A 26,983-nucleotide genomic window follows, 5' to 3' on the forward strand; every position below is an offset into this window, starting at 1 on the left:
TCCGCTAAATACTCAACAGCACCATTATGAATTTCTTCTAGTGAATTGACCTCAATCCCATCCGGAGTTCTCATTCCTTGAATTCTTTTTCGCCTTTTATTAACTAACCACACATGAAAAAATTTAGAGTTACGATCACCTTCCATGTTCCATTTTAATTTATCCATTTGAGCTAATCTGATATCTTCCCTACGTCTCCAAGGGGACAACTCAGCCAAGGCCACCACAAGCTCCATCTCGGCAACTATATCCCATTCTCTTTGCAGACACCCTTCAAGACCCTCAACCTTCACTTCCAAAGATGCAAATGAGCATTGGTCCTACCAAACACCCGCTTATTCCATTCATGAAGAGCCACCTTAACCTTTTTAAGCTTACAAGCAAGTTGAACAAGCCCCGTCCCAACCACCGGCACAGACCACACCTGCTTTACAAAATCTATAAATTCTAGGTGCTCAACCCACATTTGCTGAAATCTAAATGGAGGAGGACCATAGGAATAAGGATCCTTAAGAAATTCTATCAGCATGGGACAATGATCCGAAGTCGTCCTTGGTAAATACGAACAAGACGCATTAGGGAAAATAGACATTAAATTAGCATCAAATAAAACTGGATCCAGTTTAGCCCAAGCTCTAGCTAATCCACTCTGACCATTACACCAAGAAAATTTACTACCATGTGAACTTAAATCAATTAAACCACCCTCATGAATCCATCGGTTAAAATCATCCATAGCAACTATTGGCCTAGATCTAACACCACTCCTTTCCAAATCCATATGAATAATGTTAAAATGGCCAGCAAACAAACAAGGATCCTCATTCATACTATTCCACCTCAAGTCCTCCCATAAAACCCTCCTATCCATCATATTACACTTTGCATAAATAAAGTTACCCAAAAATTGAAACTAACCCTCAGCTATACTTAAAGACAAGAACTGCGATGCCATCCGAATAATCTGCACAGTTAAATCATTCATCCACAAGACCCATATTTTGCCACCAACTTCATTAGATATTACATTATCAAAGTAAAGAGTCCGCATGTAAGATTGAGCTTTATCAAAATTCTGGAAAGGCTCCAACAAAACTACCATCTTACATTTCAACTTACTTTGCAAGCTTTAAGCTTTTTAAACGTCCCATAGACGTTCCGAGTCCCTGATATTCCACACTAAAATAGAACCTATCATAAAGAAAATTTTGTGGCTCGAGTAATCACCCGATTAGAACTCCTAATTTTCTCGATTCTTTTTTTTTTTTTTTTTATATTTCCTCTTCCCAACTTCTTCCTCTATTTCCAAATGATACTCCTTGTCCTGCAGAAAAACTTCAGCATGTATATCAGGCTCCAGATCCGACAATGACCCTTCGTGTCCGTTGGTCCTCATCCCTCTGCTTTGTATCCACCTCCATAGCATTAATTGCTATGTCCTCAACCAACGTGTCCGTAGCCTTCTCTGCCTCCCGCATCACGGCATCCTTGGCCATTATTACCTTATTTTGCCTCACCTCTGCAGAACTCTCTGTATTAACAGCCTCACCATGTTCTATATCCACTACCAACTCTTCAATCAACAAAGTTGATGCAGAGGCCCCGATCTTAACCTCCGAATTAATATTTTCTGCAACTTCTATTTCTGCATTAACTGAAGGTAACGTTAAATCCTTGGGCTCCTGAATCAACATTGTTTGGTCTTCCACCCTAGGTTCCTCAATAGCTGGTTCTTTAGGCTCTTCAACAATGGGTTCTTGTTCTTCAACAATTGTTTCTTGTTGCCGAACCCAAGATTTATTTTCAGGTCTCTTTTTCCCAGCCTGACAAGTGCGCACGTTGTGCCCCTGGATTTTACATTTAGAATAGAATGCAGGCAATGTTTCATACACAATATCTTGCTTACGACTAGATCCCAACCCCGACGTCCCAATCCAAAAATGAGAAATAGGCTCAATGGCAGCATCCATCTCCACACAGATGCACGCACCATCAGTGCGAGTCGCACAACGCGTAGGATTATCACGCATAATAAATCTACCTATCGGAGCTGTCAATATTTTAAGCAAAGATTCATGATAAAAATTAGGAGGCAAACCTGGTAATACAATCCAGACCGGAACAATTGATGGTTCTTCCTCCTCCTTAAAATCTGGTGTCCAGTGGAAGACACGATATGGGATTCCGTCAATATCGCAAACCTCGATTGACAGTGCTTTCATGCAATCTTCCTTTGAAACCGTACGTACAAAAACATGTCGAGGATGCCTCATGGTTGAAACGATGGGAGTACCTTCCAAACTCCATCGATTTCGAATGAAGCTCCTGATAGCATCCAAAGACGGCCGATTGCGAAGGAACTTCAATACTATCGAGAACCTGAAAGGTTCTACCGAACGAAATATCTTCTCCTTGGAGAACTGAAAGAAGAGTTTTCCATCCTTGGATTTTGGCGCATGGCGTGACACAGCCAATTCAGGAAGAGGCTGAGGGACCACCGAGACTAAATCCACAAACCGGCTGCCAACATCTTCAACAGCTGCAGCCTTACGTGAAGCTGGAACAGAATCTAGCAAAAGTTGAAAACTCAAGAAGAGTTTTCAAGAAGTCCGCAACATTTCTTGGAGCATTTCAAGAAGTCTGCAACATTTCTTGGAGCATTTCTTGTACCATTCACCTTGCACAAAGTTTGATACAACCATGGTCCATGAATTTGCTTCCCTTTTGACAGTACCATGCTCCAAATCCAAGGTGTGATTCATCACCGTGCATGACATTTCATATGTCATATATCAAGTGTAAGTACGCATGTTATAAGTCTCATGTCACATGCATTTAGAAAAAAGTGTTTTCAAAGAAAAAATTTTTTTAAAGAAAGTATTTTCAAATAAAAGAGTTTAAAAGTTTTATCATGACCTCAAGTACTAGGGTGGGGGGAATGTCCTAGTGGAATTTCTCTATCCACTATGGAGTGCTTAAGAACAGAGTGGTAACCTATGGGTCAACAAAGTATCGTCGACGAGTCTCGAATGGATTATTTTCAAAGGATGCCGGAGCGAAGAAGTGCCTAACGCTAGTGGGTGCATAAGGCATGTAACCCAATGAAGTAAGGTCGAGTTAATATGAATATTTGTTTATGATGTATTCATTGCGGTGTACGGACCATTGATGGTGCTGTAACTAGCAGGAACACATAGTGCTAAGGGGAACTGTGTTGTGTCCACCCTCTGAACATGAATATGAGTTTATGTGCTAAGGATCATTCGATGCAAATCTTGTGATATGTTCTGATAAGGCAAGTTCTGATTAAGATCATATGATTAAGAAAAGTTAGAAGTTTTTTTGAAAAGCTAAAGACTCTGTTACAATTCTTTTGAAAATGGTCAAGTGCACAAGTCAAGTTCTGGTCAAAGTCATAAGTCAAGTACATGTCCATGCACGCATTTCATGATATACCTATTGTATGTTTGTGTTAATTGTGGTATGTTGTGTGATTACTTGCTGAGATTTCTTGAAATCTCATTGTGGTAGTTTCCACTACCATTTCTCAATCGGAATGGTAGAAATTGTGACATGTGTAGTAAATGATGACCATGACCAAGAGGAAGAGAATGGCACCTCCTCATTTGGAGAGGGTTGTGCCTAAGATGGTTGTAAGTCAGCCTGAGCCCTCCATCCTAGAGCGACTCGAGGCCATCGACCGGGGCATTACTGGTATACTTGAGTTCATTGCAGAATTCAAACGGCATAACAACTGAGACAAAGATAAGACTTTGGAAAAATGTGTGAAGCCCAAACCCTCTTGAAGAGAACAATAACTTAAGCTATTTTGTGGAAGGAAAAAAAGAAAAGAAAATAGAAACAATACTTCTAGTTTTAGACCTCAACTCTTGTGGAACTATATTTTGAGGAGGTTCTATGTTTTGATAGTTTTAAACTATACTCTATGATTTGGGACATTATATCTTTATAATATATGTTTACGTTTTGGGTAATGTTCGGGATATGATATTAGTACGGTGTCATATGCTTTGCAATTGCTTATGACGTTGCTTAGTTTATTCGACCCTTATGATTTTTCCGCTGCTACGTTATAGCATACCGCTAGTGTACTTAAGTGCATAGCATATTATCTGTCATGTAAGAGGGGACCGTCGCCTTATATTATATGTCTCGGCATCTCAGTCACCGTCTAATTTCAAGTGGGGCTGAGAGCACCATATAGATTTAGAGAATTTGTTATTTGGTATTGTTTAAAAGTGGTTAACTAAATTTGTCATTTTAATAGATACAAATTAAAAATTTAATAAATATTATTAAAATATAAATTTTATTTTAAGTCTTAAATAAATAAAATAATTTATTATATTTTATATATAAATTATAAAAAATTATAATAATTAAATAAAATAAAACCGAATTATTTATGTAACTAGATCTTAAATACTATCAATTATTTTTTATTTTTATTTTTCATAACGAATGACCGGAATCAGCCATAGTGCCTTACTGACTAGCCGTCAGAACACGCCAACTGCACCAAGTCTTTCTTTCGTATCAATTCAGCTTTCTGTCCTCCATTTATTAGTCTCATTACTACGATTTCAGCTTTATTTCATTTCAACTCTATCTTTCTTTCCTTTCGGTGTCAGCGTTTCTCCACCTACAAGAACACAGCTCCTCCAATACTAAAAACACGGCTCCATTTCCGCATTCACAATCTCCTTACGAATGCCCCGACTCATGCCCCAACTCTCCTTGTGTAGATTTAACTGCCGCACCATGGCTGCAAGTGAGCTCAGCGAAGGTTTTTTCCCTCTCTCTACTGGCTAACAGCATACGTTTTGGATTAATGCATGTGCTGAAAATATACTCTGCGCATCTTTTTTGTTAATATTTGTTGGGTACTAATGTTTGTTGTAATCGAATTTTATATGTTTTTTGGTGTTTATTATACTATAAATACGATGCCTTGTGCTTTCTTTTGCATATTTAGCTGTGTAAAGTGCTGAAGGGCTTTGATTTTTTTTTTTTGATAAGTAAAAAAATAAGAAATCTCGTTGCTTGGATTTTTTTTTATTACCTTGAAACCAATAAGAAACATATACCGACCAGTAACTAGACGTTTAATTACATGGATATTCGTCATCTCTTACATTTTCTTAATCATATAATTTATTAGGCAACGAGATTCTTGTTGAGAAGAGTCCTGCAAAGAGCAGACAAAAAATTCTATAAGTCCTACCTTGGAATGAGCTGTTTTGGGAAAAAGGTAATATTACCATTAACTCAGCCTTTCTAGCTGTCTTTTTATATTTACGCTATCAATTGCACGAATAATTTTTAGTTAGTTTATGTATTGCATCCATATTTAGTTCATGCACATATTTACCTATAAAACAAGCTTCCATAGTTTCTTTAAATTGTAGACAGTTTCATGAGCTATAGCTATCTTATTTTACTCACTACAAGAAAAAGTGTCATTTCCGGCTATGTTTATTTCAGCGACGTAAATATCGCCGCTAATAACTTATTTTACTGTTACGGTAAATCTTTTGTGTCCATTAGGAAAATCGCCGGAATAGATCATTATTTTTGGCGATTTATTGTCGCCGCTAATAAGGTTGTCCCCAATACGCTTATGTATAGCAACTCAGTCGTTATCATTAAAAAAAAGTCGTTTCTACAAATTATTATTTTCGATGATTTTATGTCGCCGCTAATAATATTGTCGCAAAAACCTAAAATCCTATCCATCTTACTTATTACGGCGTAATAAGTCCTACACAGTAACGTAAACTTAAATTTACCCCCCGCGCCTAATTTCCCTATTATGTTCCCCCCACGAGGTTTGCCCCTCTGTCTCTCTCTCTCTCTGACTTGAGGCTTTGCACGGTTGTTTCCGGTTGCTGTCGCCGCCTCGCTGCTGCCTAGCTGATGCCGATGAGTTTCTCTTTCATTATTTTTGGCTCCATCGATCTATCTCTCTCTCTCTTTCTTTCTGACTCGAGGCTTCGCATGGTTGTTTCTGGTTGCTGTCTTGCCACCTAGCCGATGCCGGTGAGTTTCTATTTCACTATTTTAGGCTCTACCGATCTCTCTCTCTCTAATGCTGCCACTGATCGGTTTCCTGGCCGGGTATAATATTGATTTCATAGAACCGAATGACTACTGCATTTTATCTTGAAGTACTTACCAGTCCATAGTCCGAATGACTGCATTTCATATGGAGTCCATGTATATGAAGTTCTTATCTCTGTACTTGAGCCCCAAATAAGAGAGAGAAAAAAGAAGTCATTAAAATCTCTATCATTGTGTGGCTTTTATTTTCAGCACATAAGCCTTTGTTTGACATTGAAATTGCTGTGATATTTGTCATCTGCATGCTCAACCACTACCAGACTTAGATCAGAGAGTTCATCATATTGACAAAAGTTTACTGCAAGTTTATTAATATTGTAGTTGGAGATTATCTTCCATCTAACGCTTTCTAGCTAGATGATCATGATCAACCATTTTTAATGCAGTGCATGCTTGCCCCCACCATGAAAATATCTTCTATATATTTACCTGGAAGGACTAGTACTCTAGCTATATATATATACATATATATATAAAAATACAGGTGAGACTCTGTTCATATGGATATATATATATATTATATCCTACTAATTAGCACGATTAAGGCTAGCTTGCAACTCAAAGTTCATGCTCATATCAATCCTCCATGTTACAATTCAAACACACACACAAAAATGAATTACTAGATAATTTCAAAGATCAATCGACATGCATGCAGTAAAATTAATATTTATATTAACAATTATATATAATAATGCAACATTTTGTGATAGTACTATGATAACTAGGGTGGAAAATAACAAGCTGGCTGTTCAGTTTGCTTGTAGCATACTGAGTGATTTTATTATATTTATTTACTTATATATACGTGTATATTGTAAGTGATTTTATAGGTCAACTAATAATATAAAATGCAGTGCACGCTTGTTCCCACCATGAAAATATCTTCTATATATTAACCTGGAAGGACTAGTACTCTAGCTATATATCTATATATATATATATATAATTGATCATGTCACATATAATTAATGGTGGTCGATCTAGAATCACATGTCAATAGCCTCAACTATTGTTTAGCTTAATCAAGTGGTTCTCATCTCACTCTAGTAATCATTGTCTTTTTTGCCTTAATTTGCACCTTTGCCCTTTGCCTCCAAGGGCCTTCAGTTTCTCCAAATTCTCTCTCCATGCATTTACTTCCTCTCTTCTTCTTCTTAATATGAAGGTTTGTTATTTCCTCCAATATTAATTTTTCTCAAACTGACCATTTTAGTTTTTGCAATAATATTCCAATACGTACTCGTTTTTACAGTGAACTCCAGCTTTATGCTAATTTATAATTTCATGGAAATGATATATACCAGACCAGTCTTCTTAATTAATTAGTTATTTTAATTTTGAAACCAGACCTACGTACGTATGTACCTTAATTCTCATAAGCATTAAAGGATGAATGTTAATTGAAAAAACATATATATATATATATATGCTATATAACCTACATAGTAATTAGGTAAAACTAAATTTTTTGGGTGGGTTTGAGGCTTATCATGAATTAATGACCTATTTTTCTTTCTATTTGTTAATTATTGATTATTCAGTCATATATATCTAAAAAATGACTGGAGTTAGCTACAAAAATTAATGTATTTGATGTTGATGTTGAAACATTATATATATTGATTATATCAGTGATCTAGAATTGTGGGTTCACATGCATGCATGAGAAGATTGATTGAGAAAACGCATGCATTTCTTGTCTTTCACCAGGTAGCTGAGGATGTTCTGCGTGAATTGTTAGTTTAATTTCTGTATATATACATAGAAAATGCTATTGAAGTAGTTAGATTATAATGTGGTTGAGAACAAAACATCTTGCCAAAAACATTGTTTCTAATTCAACTGCATATGGAAGAATAATAGGGGGAAATTAAAAAGGCATTGAAGTTAATTAAAAAGATAAGAGGAAGAAGAAGAAGAAGAAGATTGATAAGTAGCATTACAATGGAAGAATGGATATATATCTGTAGTGCTGGAAACAAAATCATATATATATATATATTAATATGATTGGAGTTACCAACTTTGCTACATATGCATACATATTTAATAATTAGTCATTTAAATGTTAATGATCCATTCCTCTCCAATACATCATGAGCAGCTTAGATCTAATTGCACCAGTAAAAAGATGAGTTGATCAGTAGTTACAACCATGATCATAAATAATAGATAGCTAAAAGTCCCACAACTTTTATATATGTTAATAATTACCAAATTCATGGACAAAAAAAAGTACATGAATTTCATTAGTTGGGTTAATTCTTTTGGTTCCTTTTAATTTTTGACGAAAAAGTACAGAGAATAAACATTTTTTCACATTAATCAAGATTATCATGAATGATCAAATAAGCTAGAATCTTTGCCAAAAGCTTCTGATTAAACCTTTTTATTGTGAAATCTCATGAATTGCGTGACACTACGAATTAGCCAAAATTCACTTTTTTTCATGATTCAACAATATCATCTTTGTGATTTTGAAGTTTCCTTATGCTGGTATTCTATATATTTCAATTGTTTGCAATGATATAATGGGCAAAGGGTTAACGATAGTTTATTGTTTGGAAATGTTTGGAATTTGGTTTTTAGTTCAACAAAAATCATTCAAAATGAATACCCGACATAGGCCTACTCGTGCTCTACCTTCTTCATTCTTAGTAAGGATGGCGATGAGGATCTCCAGCGTAAGGTGGTTCTCTTTCTTAAGAAGAGTATTCCACTATCAGAATGGATCAAGATCTGATCTTAGCTTGAACCTTTCAATTCAAGCACTTGCATGCTGATGGAATTTATAGTTTTGGTGATTCAAATATGCATCACAACATTTACTATAGCCATTTCCAAGGAGAAGCCTATTTGGCCAATGAGAATATAGATTGTTGGTTATAATATTGGATGTGTTCTTAGTCTGTTGCTACTCTACGGCTGCTATCGGCATCATCTCAATCATGGAGATGGTTTTGGCCTTTCTGATGTGGAACAGCAGAGGGGCAGCGAAGAATCTAGGTATGCTAGCTTTACATACAATTCGCCCCTTAACCTTATATGATTCATTTATATTTTTCTCTTAAACAAAATCATTGGTTTTCATGCGTTGTACTAATAGTGACAACTCGTCTGTTGGGATCATTACAAAGATTGTGAGTTAGTTATAAAACATCATGCAATTAGTTATTGAGGATAAGTCTTTGATTTTGTTCTTTGGGTGGAATTATTGAGGAATTATGCAAACAACTTAGTAGTGATGAACCCTTAGTGATATGATAAAAGCCTCAAGTACAAATAACTTCAAATCAATTCGATAATGATTGGTGGTTACTATATTTTGTACTAGGCCACCTTAAAGTTTTAATCGTATTGGCAGCAATATTTAAATGATGAAAAACAAGATACAAACTCATGAATTGCCTGCTTTTAATTTTTTTCATACAAACAAGTTTCCATAATTTTAATGGAAGTGTTACAGAGAGTTTTTGACAACTCAAGAGCTTTTCGAAGCCTTCTAATTGATTGCTACAATGGATACAGGATCTCACATCTAATGAACAAATGCCGAACTTCACTCGAATTGTTCTTTGCATTATGGTTTGTAATGGGTAATGTTTGGGTATTTGACTCTCGATTTGGGTCCTTCAATCGAGCCCCAAAACTGCACGTGCTATGCATCTCCTTGCTAGCTTGGAATGCAATTTGCTATTCATTTGCATTCCTGCTATTTTTGCTACTATGCTATTGCGTGCCAATGATTAGCAACCTCGTCGGATACAACATGAATGCGGGGTCAATTGAATGAGGAGCATCCGACGAGGAAATTTCTCAGTTTCCCAACATCTGACCTTGCAAATGATGATCCAGTAAGTTCTCATTTCTTTCAACTTACACTTATAGATAAGCTAATATCTTTCATAGGACATAACAAATTTAGTAGATTCTAAGTCAAAAGAATATATTGGCATGTTGAAAGTTGAAGTGCTAATGAGATTGTCTTATTTTCTTTGTGTTTGTGGTGGGAATGACCGGAATGCTGCATTTGCATAACCAATTACTTGGACAGGGAAGAATTAAGGAGGTTGCCATGTTCCCATGTCTTCCACCTCAAGTGCATAGATCAATGGCTCCAAATTATATCTTCTTGTCCTCTTTGTAAACAAGAACTAGGGAGGTAGTACAATAAATATATATATATCTATATATATATATTGGGAAACATGTTTTTTGTGGAGTAATACATATGTTTTGAAGAGTTTTCATTGATTTGGAGTTGCTCACAAGATGGCCCTCACCTGTTGCTTTCACTTTTGTCATGTTAAGTTTATGTGGATCAAGGATTTTGATCTGGAAGGCCTTAACAAACTCTTCTCATTGTGTTCTTTCTTCTACCTCAAGGTGCTTAGTATGGTGTTAAGGTAAGAAAAATGCATAAATAGATTATATTTATTTGTCATTTATGCTTTACAAAGGTGTTGTATTAACATAGATGATGTGGACAGATATTGCCTGGTGTTCCATGGTACAAATAACGCCTCCTCCATCAGAAATCTCTTGGTTCGCTAATGGTCATTATTCTCATAAGGACTGTGCAATATAATTTCTCTAAGCTGAGGGTATGTAAACTTCACCAATCCATGTTGCTAATTTGTTTATGTTCTATATTTGTGATGACTTTGATACAATTGCTAGACATGAATTGCTTTAACCTGGTTATTTTTATCTATATGCTGCACCTAGAGGCTGAGATGGAATGTGTTATTCTTTATTTTGGTGATTAGATGAGTTACCCAATTAACTGCATTATAGGTGGATATATTAAAAAATTAATGTATACATGCACCTATGCTTGCACATTGTAGATAAAAGATATGGAAAAAAACCTAGTAGACAAGTTAATTGAAAATTCGAGATCTCACAACATTAGTTCAAAATTTGTTTCACTTAATATTTTTCTTTATGCATTTTACATTAAAGAAAAACATGCTCGTGTTAATTTTATTTGCTTAGGAATCATATATATTTAATGTAATCATATATTTAATGTTGTTTCACTTAATGTAATTAGCTTGCCAGCTGTCTTTATTTAATGCAACCATTATAACATTAATAAAGTGAATGTACATTGTGGAAATGATGAATGTACATTGTGGTTGACTTTGAGAACTAAAGAAGAATGTATATGTTTGCAGCAGTTAACATCAATGAAGAATGCATTACGTTTTGAGAAGAAGAGTTGAAGAATGAAGTTTTGAGATTAAGACAATTTTGAGATCATGACGAAGGCCAGCAGCTTCCAAGGGATGATCAAGGCTTGCTTAGGAAACTCTAGTTACTCTATATTGAAGAGAGGACACCTATAAAACAATATTGATATATTGTGGGGTGTTAAGTAGTACTTTAGACTAAACTATCATCAATTTCAATTTGAGCAATTTTCATTAATGTATGATGTTGGGGATGTTTAAACCATCTATATATATATATATATATACACTTCAATGATGATTAATTCATGATATTGTATGCTTATTAGGAAATATAATTGATCAGGTGGTTTAATGGATTAAACTGATGTTGAAAGCAAGCTGAATTGTATACAGAAAAAATATTTCAATTCATTCTGGCGAGTTAAAGCTAAAATGTTATAGATGAATTGATTCATTTCCGGCGATTATATCTCGGTGAAGTTACTAAGTATCGACAATAATATTTAATGGGAAATACTTTTTTTCTGCTAGACTATCTCGCAGCAATAGCTCCATTTTGGCTTTTTTTTTTTTTCTAATTACATATATATATCTAAGGGCAATGCAAAAGAGCTTAATATATAATTATGAAGGACCTTTGTGATTTATATATATAGTATTTCAATTAAGAACATTATATTGAAGGCCTACTAGATAATCAGTTTGCTTACCCATCTTAAGTTTTAAATTATGAACTACACTTTATATATATATATATATATATATATAGTTTCTTATTTAAACTTATAATGACTAACTTATAAGGTGGTTCTAAGAACTTGGATTTGATATCAATTAAAGTCATAGCTCATAATTGTAAATACAATATATATTCCTCCATTATAAGTAAGCTGCATCTTATCAATAAAATTTACAAACTAAGTAATGTCCTAATATTAAAATATTACATCTTTAATTTGATGATTCCATGATTTTTTTTTAATGTTGTACGCTTATTTTGGGATATTGAGAGTACTTTGCCGTGTTCTTAATTAATTATGTTGTAGTCATTGATGTTCTTGTAGAAAAATGTATACGTTTGATTTGAACTGTTTTATGTGATAGAGTCTTTGGAGTTTATACTTCATGTATAGTTGGGATGTGATTTTAAATGACATGAACTAATTTCCTAACCCTCTGGATATGGGGGTGTTACAGATTATACTTAAATTTTATGGCATATTCTTTCGGAAGGCTTCTGCAGCAAAGCTTGAGTCGTAGATGACAAGTTTCAAGACAAAATGTTATGAATTTTTGTTGACTTTCCAGTAGAGGCCGAGAACTCAATGAACATGTATTCTTGAAGGAAAGGTGAGAGATCTAGAAGAAAAGATAAAATTGGTTCCGATGACTTAGAGTGTCCATCCAATCCGAGATGGACGTCGATCCGTCTACGTCGATTTGAGATGGCTTAGAGTGTTTCCCACACGACCGTCTCTCTTTGTTCTACTTCCCTCTATTTTATTTCTCTTCAGTCTTCATACACGGGATCTAGCCGAGTTATCTCAAAATATATGCGAGAGGTGGTCGCTCGACTCTCTAAAATAATAAAATTCATTCAATAACCCTATAGAAGATGCAAAACTTAACTTTCATTGATACAAAGATGTCCTATATATGAGGATTGTATAGGGCTTTACAATTATAGATTCAAATATATAACGTTATCAAAATATTCAAAAGTTGAAGTTATAAAATATAATTAACTATAGTATAAATCAATCTACACCAATTAAAACATCTATCCATGATCACCCAAAGGCTTGCAAAGAAATTTTATATGCAATCAAAGAAGAACATCTATTATCTGCTGGCTGGAGAGCAATAAAGATTTATTTATGAAAAATTTTATTTATCATCTTTTTTATTATAATCATTACAAGAAATATAGGTGCTAAACGTATTTCCTCCGCCATAGATGAGGACAATTAATAAAATTGAGATTCTGTCATATTTAAAGAAAAAAAGAAAAAAAAGAAAACGCACCATCTTCCTCCCAAAACCAAAATCCCACCAAAACCCTTATTTCCTTCACCTTCTCCTTCCCCCCAAAATCCCCCCGCGTCCCACCCCCAAAAACTTAAAAGCTTCACTTTCTCTCTCTCCCCCATCCTCGTCTCATTGATTCTCCCTCTCCATGGTTAGGTCGCCGCTCTACACGCTGTGCAGCTCCTCCGCTACTCACGAAACCCTGGTAAGCCTCTAACTCCTCTTCTATCTGTCTCGGTCTCTATCTATGTATTTGGTTCCGACTCTCCCCCTCAATAACTATCTCTTCGTACTGAGCCAGTCACCGTGACTAGTGGAGGCCGCCGCAACCTGTCCAGCCACGTTGCCTCGCTCTGTCGAATCCTCGCTGCAGCGCCCCCTCGCCCACGAAAATCCAGCCCACCACTACTCCTAGTTGGGTAAGATACTCTCTTGCTTTACCCATGGAACTTAATGTTGTCCATGATTGTGTCTTTTGTGTCTTTGTTTTGGAGTCGGGTGACTTTGACGGGAGAGTCAAAGGGAGTGAACAAATATAAATCAGATGGGGTAGATTTTTTTAATGATGGTGTTTGACTGGGATTAACTTTAGTTAAAGGAGACAACAGACACCTTGATTTAGGTTTTGCCTATGCATTTTATTTCTCAGCTTCTCACAAATGTAGATCGATTACATTTACATATTTTGCGAATGAAACTACATTTTAGATTTTTTTTTCATTATAGTAAATAAATGAAGAGTATTGTTATACATAAGTCGGTCTGCTAACATATCACTTATAGTTGGACCCATTATAACTTAAAAAAAAAAACAAAACAAAACACCAATCTTTTTTAGCATACCTGATATGGATAGTTTCTATATCAGTGATGTGTTTGGTGTGTAAAAAATAAGACTTATAAATAGATCTTCTGATAAATGAATATCATTTTGAATTGTTGTGATTTAACCCAACAAAATGGATGATCAAGCCATGTGCATTAGCCTAGCTAGCAAAAAACATAGAATCGAGATATTGGCATAAACATGTAGAAACCGACAATTATAAATGCCAAGCGTGCAAAAGTAGTTCATATTAAATAATTCACATGCGTATGATGATCTGCAAATGACTAGCTACATATAACAACATTTGGCATTTTAATAAGGAAAGGGAATTAACTAATTCATATCTTATTGATTTAAGTTTGTCACAAACCTATTTGGCTTGAGTTTTTGAATTCTTTCTCTCTCTATGCTGCTTGGTTGGTATGTATTAGGGTGAATGCATTTACTGTGGCAGCTGTTTGATTGGGCCTTGTGGAGCTGATGCTGCAGTGGCGATTGATTAAGAGAAAAGCTTCAAACCGGATGGGTGACTTTGTTTGTTTTACACCCGCCCAATAAAATTAAAACACGTAATATAGAACATTAGACTAATTGTAAATGTGAGTGCAGTGAAACCTCTTCTCCCCCCACAAATCTCCCTCTTCTCAACTCCAAAAATCTCCCTCTTCATCATCTTCTTCCCCACAAATCTCCCTCTGCTCAATCCCGAAAATCACGCTCTTCTCAGGAGACACCATCGTCTCAACCCAGTGGTTTCAATCTGTCGAAAGCTTGGTCTCTCTCCATCGTTCTATGCATCATCTCAGCCCCGAAAATCTCTCTCTTCTCAACCCATCGTCTCAACCCAGTGGTCTCAACCCGTCGAAAACCTCACTGGAGCTTTGTCTAACTCATCCCATCTCCGTCGATAATATTGTCTGGTAAGCTTGGTCTGATTTTTTGTTTGTTCGTTGCCCTCTGTTGGTCCCTTAAAACTTAGGGAGCTTATTTTAATATTTGAATTACCCAGCATATTATCTAATCTGCAGGGGAAGAGATTTGGTTTTTGGGTCTTAACAACATAGATCCATGGAACGTGGTGGAATGTTGAGTGAGACTTGGGATTTGTTTCTTTTATCCGTTTTTGGAAACTTGGGGAATATTGTTTCAAATCCAATAGATATATGGTAGAATTTGGGATGGACATAAATCCATGGAACGTGGACTTGGGAAGAGAGTAGCCAAGGCATATGCATCCCTTCAATGTCTCGTAAGGCCAGTCCGTGACTCTTGGAGTCCCTCAAAATTGTCTAGGTAAAACCAATGTATTTCTCATAATTGGAAACTTGGCGAATATTGTTTCAAACCAATATATTTCTGCCATTTTATCTTCCAAAAGTTTTAGCTCCTTGTGAAAGCCTTCCAGCTTTGTCAATTTGTCCAATTGTGCTGTACTTGCAGTGGAATGTTCTGTGTTTCTGTAGAGGTTCAAGCTAGCTCTTATGCTTGTTTTGAACCCATGTGAGTTTAGTGGCCTTTTATATTCACTGAGTGTTTCTTATAAGGGGCCAACAGTAGCTGATGGAGTATTTTCTTTTCTTTGCAGCAATATGGAAAGTAGTGGAGAATACACCATTTCTAGCTTACGGATTGGGGATGAAGCAATCTTGGGATGAAGACCACTATGTTATTGGTTGGCGATTTTTCAATTGTCTATATTATAAGGTTAAGAAACAGTGTGGCTTGTTGTAAGCGAACCTTGGAATTATGAAGTCAATCAAAATGTAAATAGTTTAATGCTACATTAAGATGTACAAGGCTTATCGGGACAAGTTGTATTTATTTTCCAGATCAGTTTATGTGGATTGTTGTAGTTGTGGTATTTATTTTTTGGATTAGTTTATGTACTTGTCTAATAGTTGTTGTCTACAAAGTTAGGTATTTGGATAAAATGGTACTTCTGGATGGATTGATTGCTGCCCAAAACAAAGCATACATGCTTCTCGAGAGACCTGGGATGCTTATAAATAATTGGTTTCGTGGTTGCTTAGATAAATATCACCAAACAGATAGACTTAAAAGAAGCTATATTTTCCAAATATGAAGGCTCATTAATATTACTAGTGCTAATGTTCAACACAAAATGCCTTCTTACAAAATGAGTGACTTTGTTCAAACTGACTGCATTCAAAATCAGCCCTATAACAATGGCCTTTATACTTACATTTCAAAATGCCTTCTTACTCTACACGGTCAACCCTATAACTATTGCCTTCTTACAATATAGGGTCAGCCCTATAACTATTGCCTTCTTACAATACATGGTCAGCCCTATACCTATTGCCTTCTTACATTCCCCATAAAGTATTGCCTTCTTACATTCAAAATCAGCCCCATATGTCATTTTATCTTCTTACATTCAAAATCAGTCCTATAACTATTGATCTTGTGACATATGAAAATTCCATGAAGCATTGAAGTCCTCACTCTGTGACATGGTCAGATCTTGCATATTCCTACAAAAAAAAAAAAAAAAAAAAAATAGAAGTTCTCATTAAAAGAACTCAACAAAGAACCATAAAATATCTAAGATAAGTGTGGTATTCATACATGTTAGTGGTCGGGTTTGGAGGTATGCCAACTCTAGTTGAGCTTGATTCTCCCATATTACTGCACAAAGAAAAGAAAAGAAAGGATTTACTTATAAAAATAAAAGAAAAGAAAAGATCCATCAAGTTAGAAGCTTGTATTGACAAAAAATAATTTGTGAATCTTGTCAAACAGGTAGTTAATGCCTGGGTAGTGAAAAATGTGCTGGTTGGGGTCCAAAATATGAGTTATTTTCAAAATAAGGGTTACTTACATCAAGTTAGAAGCTGTACTGACATAAAATAATTTTACAATCGTGCTAGGATTTGCCAAAATATGAACTTTCAAGTTTCTAAAACCAGTAGGATGGGCTGTATTTTCCTTGCCTTAAATATATACAAACATAATGAAATCATTCTACTTACCTTTGCGATGGACACTTGCTTCTTATATGTCCCTCTCCTTTACAATCTTGTGACTGCTGACATACACAGGGATAAGCAAAAATGGTAAATATAACGATAAAAGCCCAAAATCCACAACCCTTGTGTCAACAAAACATATATAGGTAATATAGAAATAGTATCACAATGACAGCTCCTGAGCCACTTATCAGAGAAAGATAACCATTGAGTTAACTCCATCAATGTTCTATAAATTCAATATCTAGCAAATCTTCATAGCACATAATAATCAAACAAATCATAAATTTCTAAAAAAAAAAAATAGTGGGGTCAAGCTCTCTAAATTTTCCCCTGATGCCAAATGTTCGTCGAGTACAGCCCCAGCCCCTGCCATTACAGAGCAACAAATACACACAGTCCAGCCCTAAAATCATCATAACCATGCAATATTTTCATTACTTACAGAAATTATATGGGACGACGAGCGACGACGAGGGACGAGGGAGATCAAGTTTTGTTTTTGGGAAAATGCCACAGAGTGAATTGGGTTTTTTGGGGGGAAGATGGCATAATAAATGGAATGCTCTACATGCATTCCTATTGTTCAACTTAGTGAACCTCCTACCTGTCAAGTTTTTATTAGTAGGTGTAAAATTAAAAATCTCACCCGACCGGCCCCTAGCTGCTCCCATTATAACTTAAAAAAAAAAACAAAACAAAACACCAATCTTTTTTAGCATACCTGATATGGATAGTTTCTATATCAGTGATGTGTTGGGTGTGTAAAAAATAAGACTTATAAATAGATTTGCTGACAAATGAATATCATTTTGAATTGTTGTGATTTAACCCAACAAAATGGATGATCAAGCCATGCGCATTAGCCTAGCTAGCAAAAAACATAGAATCGAGATATTGGCATAAACATGTAGAAACCGACAATTATAAATGCCAAGCGTGCAAAAGTAGTTCATATTAAATAATTCACATGCGTATGATGATCTGCAAATGACCAGCTACATATAACAACATTTGGCATTTTAATAAGGAAAGGGAATTAACTAATTCATATCTTATTGATTTAAGTTTGTCACAAACCTATTTGGCTTGAGTGAGCTTTTGAATTCTTTCTCTCTCTATGCTGCTCGGTTGGTATATATTAGGGTGAATGCATTTACTGTGTGGCAGCTGTTTGATTGGTGGAGTCGATGCTACAGTGGCGATTGATTGATGTTTGTTTTTTGGTGGAGTTGTGGCCAAGTTATTTAATTAATGTGGTTGTTTTTGGCCATGTATTTTGTGGTTCCTCTTGTTGATCAGTACTGGTTGTTTTATTGTAGTAAGATCTTTTTGAGTTTGGCAGCTGCTAGAGCTACCGAGGAAATCCACCGATGATTTCTACCAATTGTGTAATTTTTTTAAACATTTTTTTTTGTTAAAAAACCTACAAATTCATTAAAAAATACTTTCTTAACCATTAAGTTAAAAAAAAAAAAAGTAATTCAATAAAAAATTTTGGTGCATGGATATTCCTTGCTCATGAAAGTTAGACCAAATACCAAAATCTTAAAGATCAAATACTCTCTCAAACACTCCCTCCAGGCTCAAAATGCAATTTATGCCTTGATTGAGTATATAATATTGTAGCTTGATGTTCCAAATTAATAATATTGTTGGGTATGATAGTTTAGGATGTAATGATCTGAAAAAGTAGGCGATAGTTTAAAAGTGCCAAATAAAATTTTATGAATGATGTACTTGACATGATCGTTAATATAAGTTGTATCTTTACTCATATATGGCGCTTAAGTTTGCTTCCATAATTAGTTTTCGAAAAACATATTGGGCCTCCAATTTCTGGAGTAAGTCCAAGCTGGCAGTTGCTTATTATTTTCTGATTCATTGGAGTCCAGTTTTCACGTCGGAAGCGTGACGATATCTTTGTTATTGGCCCAAAGATGCTTGCCTAGCTAGTTGTCAAAACCAATAGAAATTTTATACTTTTATCTAATTAATATATAATTTATCATTTTTGTCATTCTATCTTAATATTTAAATATATGTGTTTAAATAAAAAGATAAAAATGATAAATCACATTTGATTAGGTGGAGATGTGTAGTGTAAGGTTTCATTGTAAACAGACAGACTTGCAGTGTATCCAATAAATCCCCTTCTAAATATGGTTATTTGTTTGAATAATATTGTTGGTGTATCCTGATTGCTTGAGTTTGTGAGTTTAAAATGTGAGATTTGATCACGAGATTCTAATCCATACAGAAGATAAAAATACGTTAGTAAGGTTGGGTAAGAAATTCTTTCCCCATTGAGTGAAACTTAGGCAACCACTAGGTTGGTTTTATGAGAACTTTTATTCTTGGAGTTGAAATGAACTGTCATTAAAGTACTTTGGAAAAGCAAAAACCTGCGTATTGGTTCCCAAAGAAAGAAAAAGAATTTTTTTTATGTGAGTGTGATATTGGAGTTTTAGCTGTTTATGTACAACATTTGACTACTTTTTTAGCCACTTTTAGATTGATTTCTTAATATGTTGTTTCCTAATGAAAACAATTGGGTCATAATTTGGAACAAGTGAAATTGTAGTAAGGTGGTGTCTATCGTGATGATGTTTGCAATAAATGAAAAAAAAAAACTATAATTATCTTTCCGTCATTGGCTTTCTATATAACATGGTCTGGAAAAATATACTAATTGGCCATTGTAGAGCATGTTATTTTAGTCGTGCTCATGGTCAATGTCTTCCTCCTGATTATTTGGGTTGGCTGATGAGCATCGAGCTGACATCTACCATAATGGTGTTCGAGTGGCGTATTTTTATCTAGCTCTTTTTTTTCGAACTCTGTTTTTAATATGGATTTTTTCTATTTAGTTTCTTTGAGCAATGGTAGCTAGATATAATTGTAGGAATATATCTAGGATAGGTATAACTCGCCCATGCAAATTACCTTAATCATAAGTAATCGGGATTGAAGTGAATTACCTAAATAGAAGGATGAACAACTTTGTGTCATCCCTCTTCGGGAGAAGACAAGAAGCTAAGATAATTGGTAATGAAGCAATGGCATATGGGTACAAGATACTAATGAACTCGCTGTACGGTAGATTTGGTATAAATCCACAAAGTACTATAACAGAGGTATGCAATAGGGAAAGATATGACTATTTGACATAGAGGGACGAGGAATGATCTAACATCAAGAGTAGAGTTAGAGTTGTAATTACCTTAATCAGGTTCTAATTAACAAAATAATATACACTCTTGACACCCTTTCTTACCACTTATCTTCATACCTACAAGTACCCTTGCTTTTGCTTATTATTGCACACCTCTAATAATATATATGCTTATAAGTTTAAATACATATGCCTGTTTGCACCAGGACATGGTAGCCACAACCCACTAAACAACTTTTCCCTTACTTTACATAATTCTATGTGGCATTGTGCTGAATTTATCCCTTACTAAACAACTTCCCCTCCTCTACTTGTTTCTAGATGGATAAGAGTTGGATGCAAATCACTGATAGATTTGGATCTAGGGAATATGCTAAAGGAGTTAAGGAGTTCATTAACTTGGCCCGATCTCATGCTACCAGTGACGAAATTCGTTGCCCATGTGTCCTGTGTTCAAATAATTTCTTCCTACCTATAGGCCAGGTAGAGAGACACTTGTTCATTAAAGGTATTGAGAAGAATTACACGACGTGGATTTTCCATGGTGAGGAGGAAGATTTAATCATAAGTGATGATGATGATGATCTACATGTTCCCCAAGAAGAGGATGATTACATCGATGACATCGATGTTATGTTACAAGATTTTCGAGCTGGGACATTTCCTAATGTTCCCATAACTGAGTCATTCCATACTGAGGGTCCGCCATTGGTTGATCCTGAATCATCGCCAACTTTCGACCAGTTGTTGGCTGATTCCCGGCATCCTCTTTATGAAGGTTGTACAAAGTATTCTAAACTATCATTCACTGTCAAGTTGCTGCATATCAAAACACTTGGTGGTATCAAAACACTTGGTGGTTGGAGTGTAAAGTCCTTCGACATGGTTTGTCACTTGCTAAAGTCAGCTTTTCCCAATGCCCTTTTGCCAAACTCATATGAAGAGTCACGTAACTTGGAAAAAGGCCTGGGCCTTACTTATACCAAGATGCATGTTTGTCCGAATGACTGCATACTTTATTGGAGGGAAAATGTAGATAAAGATGAGTGTCTAAAATGTAAACTCCCAAGGTGGAAATTCAGCGAAAGTTATCAAAGATGAATTCCTCAAAAGGTTTTACGACATTTTCCTTTGACGCCAAGGTTGCAGAGATTGTTTATGTCACAGAAAACAGCAGCTGATATGCGGTGGCACAAGGATTAGCGCGTTATTCAGCAGGGTATTCTAAGTCATCCAGCTGACTTTGAGGTGTGGACAACATTTGATCAAGAGCATGCTTGGTTCGCGGAAGATCCAAGAAATATCAGGCTTGGTTTAGCTAGCGACGGTTTCAACCCATTTAATAATTTGGCTAAGCCTTACAGCGTATGGCCAATGGTTCTTGTCCCTTACAACTTGCACCCATGGTTATGCATGAAAGATCCATTTTTTATCACTTCACTCTTGATTCCTGGACCAAGATCACCGGGAAATGAAATTGATGTTTATCTTCAGCCTTTGATAGATGAATTGATTGATCTATGGGATAATGGTGTTGATACATATGATGCAAAGGCCAGAGAGACTTTCCAATTGCATGCAGCATTGCTGTGGACAATCAATGACTTCCCTGCTCATGGAAACCTCTCCGGGTGGAGCACTAAGGGGAAGATGGCATGTCCATCGTGCAAGGAAGAAACAGATTCAATGTGGTTGACATATAGCCGAAAACATTGTTACACATGGGTCATCGCCGATTCTTGCCACCGAACCACATCTGGAGAAAGAAAAAGACTATTTTTAATGGCTATGCAGAGCATCGCGACCCACCTACGTTGTATTCTGGAGAAGACATACTTATTCAACTTCTAGATATTCCTGATGCAATTTTTGGTAAAGGCATAAAGAAAAGAAAGCGTACCATAGACGAGTTTAATTGGACCAAAAAAAGTATCTTCTTTCAATTGCCGTATTGGTCGACTATAAAGATTAGACATAATCTAGATGTAATGCACATTGAGAAGAACATTTGTGACAACATCTTAGGAACTTTGATGAATATCTCCGAAAAAACTAAAGATCATCCTAATGCACGTCGTGATCTTTCCAATCTCAATATAAGGAAGGAGTTACACCTTATTCGGGATGATACACGCATTAGTATGCCACATGCAAGTTATACGTTGTATGGAGTTGAGCGGACTGGTTTCTGTAATTGGTTGCGAGGTGTGAAATTCCCAGATGGATTTGCTTCAAACATTGCCAGATGTGTTAGTGTACCTGATTGTAAAATCTCGGGGATGAAAAGTCATGATTGCCATATTTTCATGCAAAGGTTACTTCCTGCTGCAATTTCTGGATACTTACGCCAAGATGTTCGATTAGCACTAGCTGAGTTAAACACTTTTTTCAAAGAATTGTGTGCTAGAACATGTAAGGTGGATGTCTTAGAGCGGCTTCAAGCTGATATTGCCGTCATTCTTTGCAAGTTTGAGATGGTTTTTCCGCCTATCTTCTTTGATGTAATGGTGCTCTTAGCCTACCATTTGCCACGTGAGGCTCTACTTGCAGGACCAGTTCAATATAGGTGGATGTATCCTTTCGAGAGGTATCTTGGAAAATTCAAGAGATATGTTAAGAATAAGGCCGCCCGGAAGGTTCAATAGCCGAGGTCTATATCCATGTAGAATGCTTGAATTTTTGTTCCATGTACCTCCACGATGTCGAGACTAGATTCAATCCCCTCGAACGTAATGTTGATGAAGGAGATGAGGGTGTACGAGAGGGACTATGTGTTTTTTCACAAAAGGTGCGCCCCATGGGTTTTGCTTCACGTCACCGATTAGACGATAACATTTTCATAAAAGCCAGATGGTATGTTCTTAATAATTGCACAGAGATTGATCTATACCTTAAGTAAGTAACCAAACTACTTACCAACTTAGTAATTTTCAATTCTAAAGATATGATTTACGTTGCATCTCCTACACATACTTAACCGCTCGAGTTCTGTAACGCCCCAAACCCGGTTGGCCTGGAGAATTACTACCTGTCACTTAAGAACATATTTCCCAACACAACTAAAATAAAACTCCAAAACTTTATTAACAAAACTCAATCTCATGTATTCTAAATAACCACATTAAAAACTCCACAAAGTCATTACTGCAGCAAAATAAACTAAGGAGGAGTCCACAATCTCCCGGTAGTCATAACAAACCAAACTAATAATTTTATAAGTCTTACTAAACCCAAGCCCAAGATATAATTAAATCTAAAAGGCATTAAAACTAAAGGACATCAGAATTCCTTCTTCTAACATCCTCCCCTCAGCTTAATCATGCTCACCAATCCAATCCAGGTCCTCAGTTGGACTCTCCACATCATCTGAAAAATATTATGAAGATAGGGGGGTGAGTTATCAACAACTCAGCAAGCAGATGACATATGCTAGCGTGCAAACATGAGCATTTACAAAGTATAGCATGCAGAACAAAATATTTTCCAGAGTTATCATACAGAACATAACATATTTTCAAAAGTAACAGAGCGATGGTTTTAAGACAAGTAAAATCCGTAATACTTTGGCATAACATAAACTGAGTATCATCATCAGATCAAAACAGAGCATCACATAGAGCAGAGACCATGTTTCACCCCCGTGGTAGGGTTGTGCTAACCTTGGTGGCCAAACCAGGCAGAGATAGAGGTGAAATCTTTCCTTTATTCTTCTCGGAGCCCCGAGTGTGCACACAGGAAAGATCACAATAAAACCACTTTGTTTCCAAAGTGGGTGCACTCAGAGACAGAGAAGTTGGTACCAACCCAAACAGAGCAGAGCATAACAGAGCAGAGCAGAACAAAGCAGAGACAGAGTCAGATACAAATACCAGTACACCATGCCAAAGGTTTTCAGATGTTATATCAAAATAATACAGAGTACCAAAACAGAATCAGATAGTTTACACACACTGACAACAAAAGCCAGAACATCTTTCTAAATAAATGCACAATTTTTCATATTCTCAATATCGCTCCCTTTTTCAGATTTCAGAAATCACATGATAGAATTTAGCTCATGTATACACAATGCATGTCAGAACATATTTTTCTTTTTTCATAAAGATTTGATTAATAATGCAGATAAGCGACCGAGGTTGATCTTTGTTTTTCCCAAGATCCCATTACATCACAAAATATGCAAGTTTTCATAAAGTCAACCTCAGTTTTATTAACTTATAAAATCTAGCATAGGAACCCCGCTTACCTGGACAACTTAGCTTTTTAGAATTTTCCTAAAAAATGTCGAGTCGAATATAAATCATCATCTATAAAAATAATCACATAATTTTCGTAAGTTTTCAATCAATCACGGATTTCGATATTTAAGCCTAAGTTTCTAAAATAACCTATTTTGATTTCTCAAAACTTAAAACCGTCATAATCTCAAAATATATCATCACTTCCTAAAAATCACCAATATCCACAATGACCAACGTCAAACTCAAAACACCAATATTTAAACCCGAAACAGCCAACAAATGTCATAGCATAAACCAATCACAAACAACTTCATCATCAAATCCAACCGACCCCCTTACTCCTCGGACTCAGTCTGGCACAACCAACCAATTCACAATAAATATGAATTAGCGCAGAAATACATTTAAATCTCAAAATTTCTTTGGGAAAATACTTACAATGCTATAATATAATTTTTGAAAGATCACGGAGGTGCTAGAAGCGGCAACGCGGCAACAAAACAGTGCCAAATGCACTATGGCTGTGGGTCTCAAAAATTCACTTTTGAACGAGGACAAACCAAGATCGGATATTAATAGGGTAGGGCTTAGGGATGTCGGTGAAGTTAGTGGTGGTGGTGGTTGGCCGTGGGTGGCGGCGTAGAGGGTGGTTGAAGTGCAAAATACCTAAAACGGAAATGGAATTGGGTGTACTTCACGGTGGCAGATTGGAGCTGGGGTTGGGTGCATTGGGTTGCTAGGAGGTCGATGATGAAGTGGTGAAGAAATGGTGGCCGGAGGTGGCGCGACGGCGGCGCTGGAGAGAAGAGAACACCGCGGCTTCAAGCCGTGCGTGGAGGGGAATTGCGGCGAGTGAGGAGCTGAAAATCGGAGGGGGAGGTCGCCGGTGGGTGGGAAAGGTCGTGGGCTGGGCGGTGTTGCCGGACTGTGGCGCACGACGGTGGGCTGGGTGGAGGAGAAGCAACGCACGGGAGAGAAAGGGAGGCTGGCATTGCGCGGGAAAGCAGGGGAGAAGAAAAAAATGAGGAGAAAAGAGAAAGAGGAAGAAAAGAAAAAGAAAAAGTGAGGGAAAGAAATGAGGTTCATTCCTCACATCTTGGGTCACAAAAATGATCCAATAGAAACAATTTCAAAACAACAAGTAAAATAAAATAATTTAAACATACTGATTAAATGAAAATAAATAACTAAATTCAACAACAAGTTAATTTAATATGAAAAGAAAATTAAATGCATAATAATAATTAATATTAAGGAAACATGTCAAATTTAATTTTCACAAATTAAAAATCATAAAAATAAACCCATTAAAATCTGAAAATTTAAAACAAGATAATCAATTTTTAAATTAATAACAAATAATCCTTCAATTAAAAATATACTAAAAATACGGGGTGTTACAAGTTCTTTTGTCTAGTGAGCACTACATGTAGATCAATGAAGAGTATCCTGATGATGTCAATAGTATGCATGCTGCAAAATTCCCAGATTGGTTCAAGTCACATGTAGGGAAATTCATTTAGAAGTTCACCCCTATATGAGTTTTAAATATGTTTGGCTTTACTTTATGCAGTTCCTTGTTTCAACTTGTGATAGATTCAAAGTCTGCGTGCTGATAATCCCGGAGAAGTTTCAGAGGATCTATATGCCCTAGCATGTGGTCCTGACCCTTGGGGTGCATCCTATTCAGGTTGCATAACCAATGGTATAAGATTTCACACAAAAAATCGTGAAGAACATCGTCGCACCCAAAACTTAGGTGTCATGGTGATTAGTGAACCACCAGGATCTGAAAAGCTTGAGTTCTTTGGTAGACTAACAGACATTTTGGAAATCTGCTACATGGGTTGGCATCGTGTTTACTTATTCAAATGTGAATGGTTCAACATCTCTGATTCCAAACAAGGGATACGTGTGGAAAAACATTTTATTAGTGTGAATATGTCTCGAACAGCTTATAAGGACGACCCTTTTGTTTTGGCGTGCCAAGCGTCGCAGGTGTTTTACCTAAAAAATCTCAGCATCCACGAAAACCCGTGGTGATTGGTATATAGTGCAAAAGGTCAAAGGTCGAAATGTCTATGACCTTCCACGAAAACCCCTAATTGAAGATGATGCATATGATTCTAGAGATGTTGATGCATACCAAGAGGATAATTCTGGCGATGCTTACGTGAATGTCCATGCTGATGACATTCCACTGCAAACAAACATGCACAGGCCTAATGTTGAGCCGGAGCAGATTGAAGTTGACACATCGGTAATGTAAAGGTCAAATTGCAACCAGTTTGAGAGGGGGTTTATCAATGACAATATAAGTGAAGACAGTTCTTCTCACAGCACTGAAGTGAAGGGTAGCATAGAAGAAGATAGTCTCT

The 26,983-nt window shown here is 36.1% G+C and overlaps 1 protein-coding gene, 1 long non-coding RNA gene and 1 pseudogene across 2 annotated transcripts; 2 read left to right on the plus strand and 1 right to left on the minus strand.

The window, feature by feature from the left end:
• Positions 1-289: 289 nt before the first annotated feature.
• On the minus strand, positions 290-871 carry LOC108987571. The gene has a single exon (XM_018960504.1). The coding sequence runs from the start codon at positions 869-871 to the stop codon at positions 290-292; it is 582 nt and encodes a 193-aa protein (XP_018816049.1).
• A 3,769-nt stretch (positions 872-4,640) lies between these two features.
• Positions 4,641-9,991, plus strand: LOC108987573 (annotated as a pseudogene).
• A 20-nt stretch (positions 9,992-10,011) lies between these two features.
• LOC108987566 lies at positions 10,012-11,596 on the plus strand. Its single transcript, XR_001995552.1, has 4 exons — positions 10,012-10,306; positions 10,456-10,550; positions 10,635-10,748; positions 11,325-11,596. It is a non-coding gene; the product is annotated as an uncharacterized LOC108987566 (long non-coding RNA).
• Positions 11,597-26,983: the final 15,387 nt, after the last annotated feature.

Source organism: Juglans regia, chromosome 7 (assembly GCF_001411555.2).
Source record: "Juglans regia cultivar Chandler chromosome 7, Walnut 2.0, whole genome shotgun sequence".
Taxonomy (NCBI): domain Eukaryota; kingdom Viridiplantae; phylum Streptophyta; class Magnoliopsida; order Fagales; family Juglandaceae; genus Juglans; species Juglans regia.

Coding starts and splice junctions, on each gene's coding strand:
- LOC108987571 (XM_018960504.1), bottom strand. CDS start 871: ATGGATAGGAGGGTTTTATGGGAGGACTTGAGGTGGAATAGTATGAAT.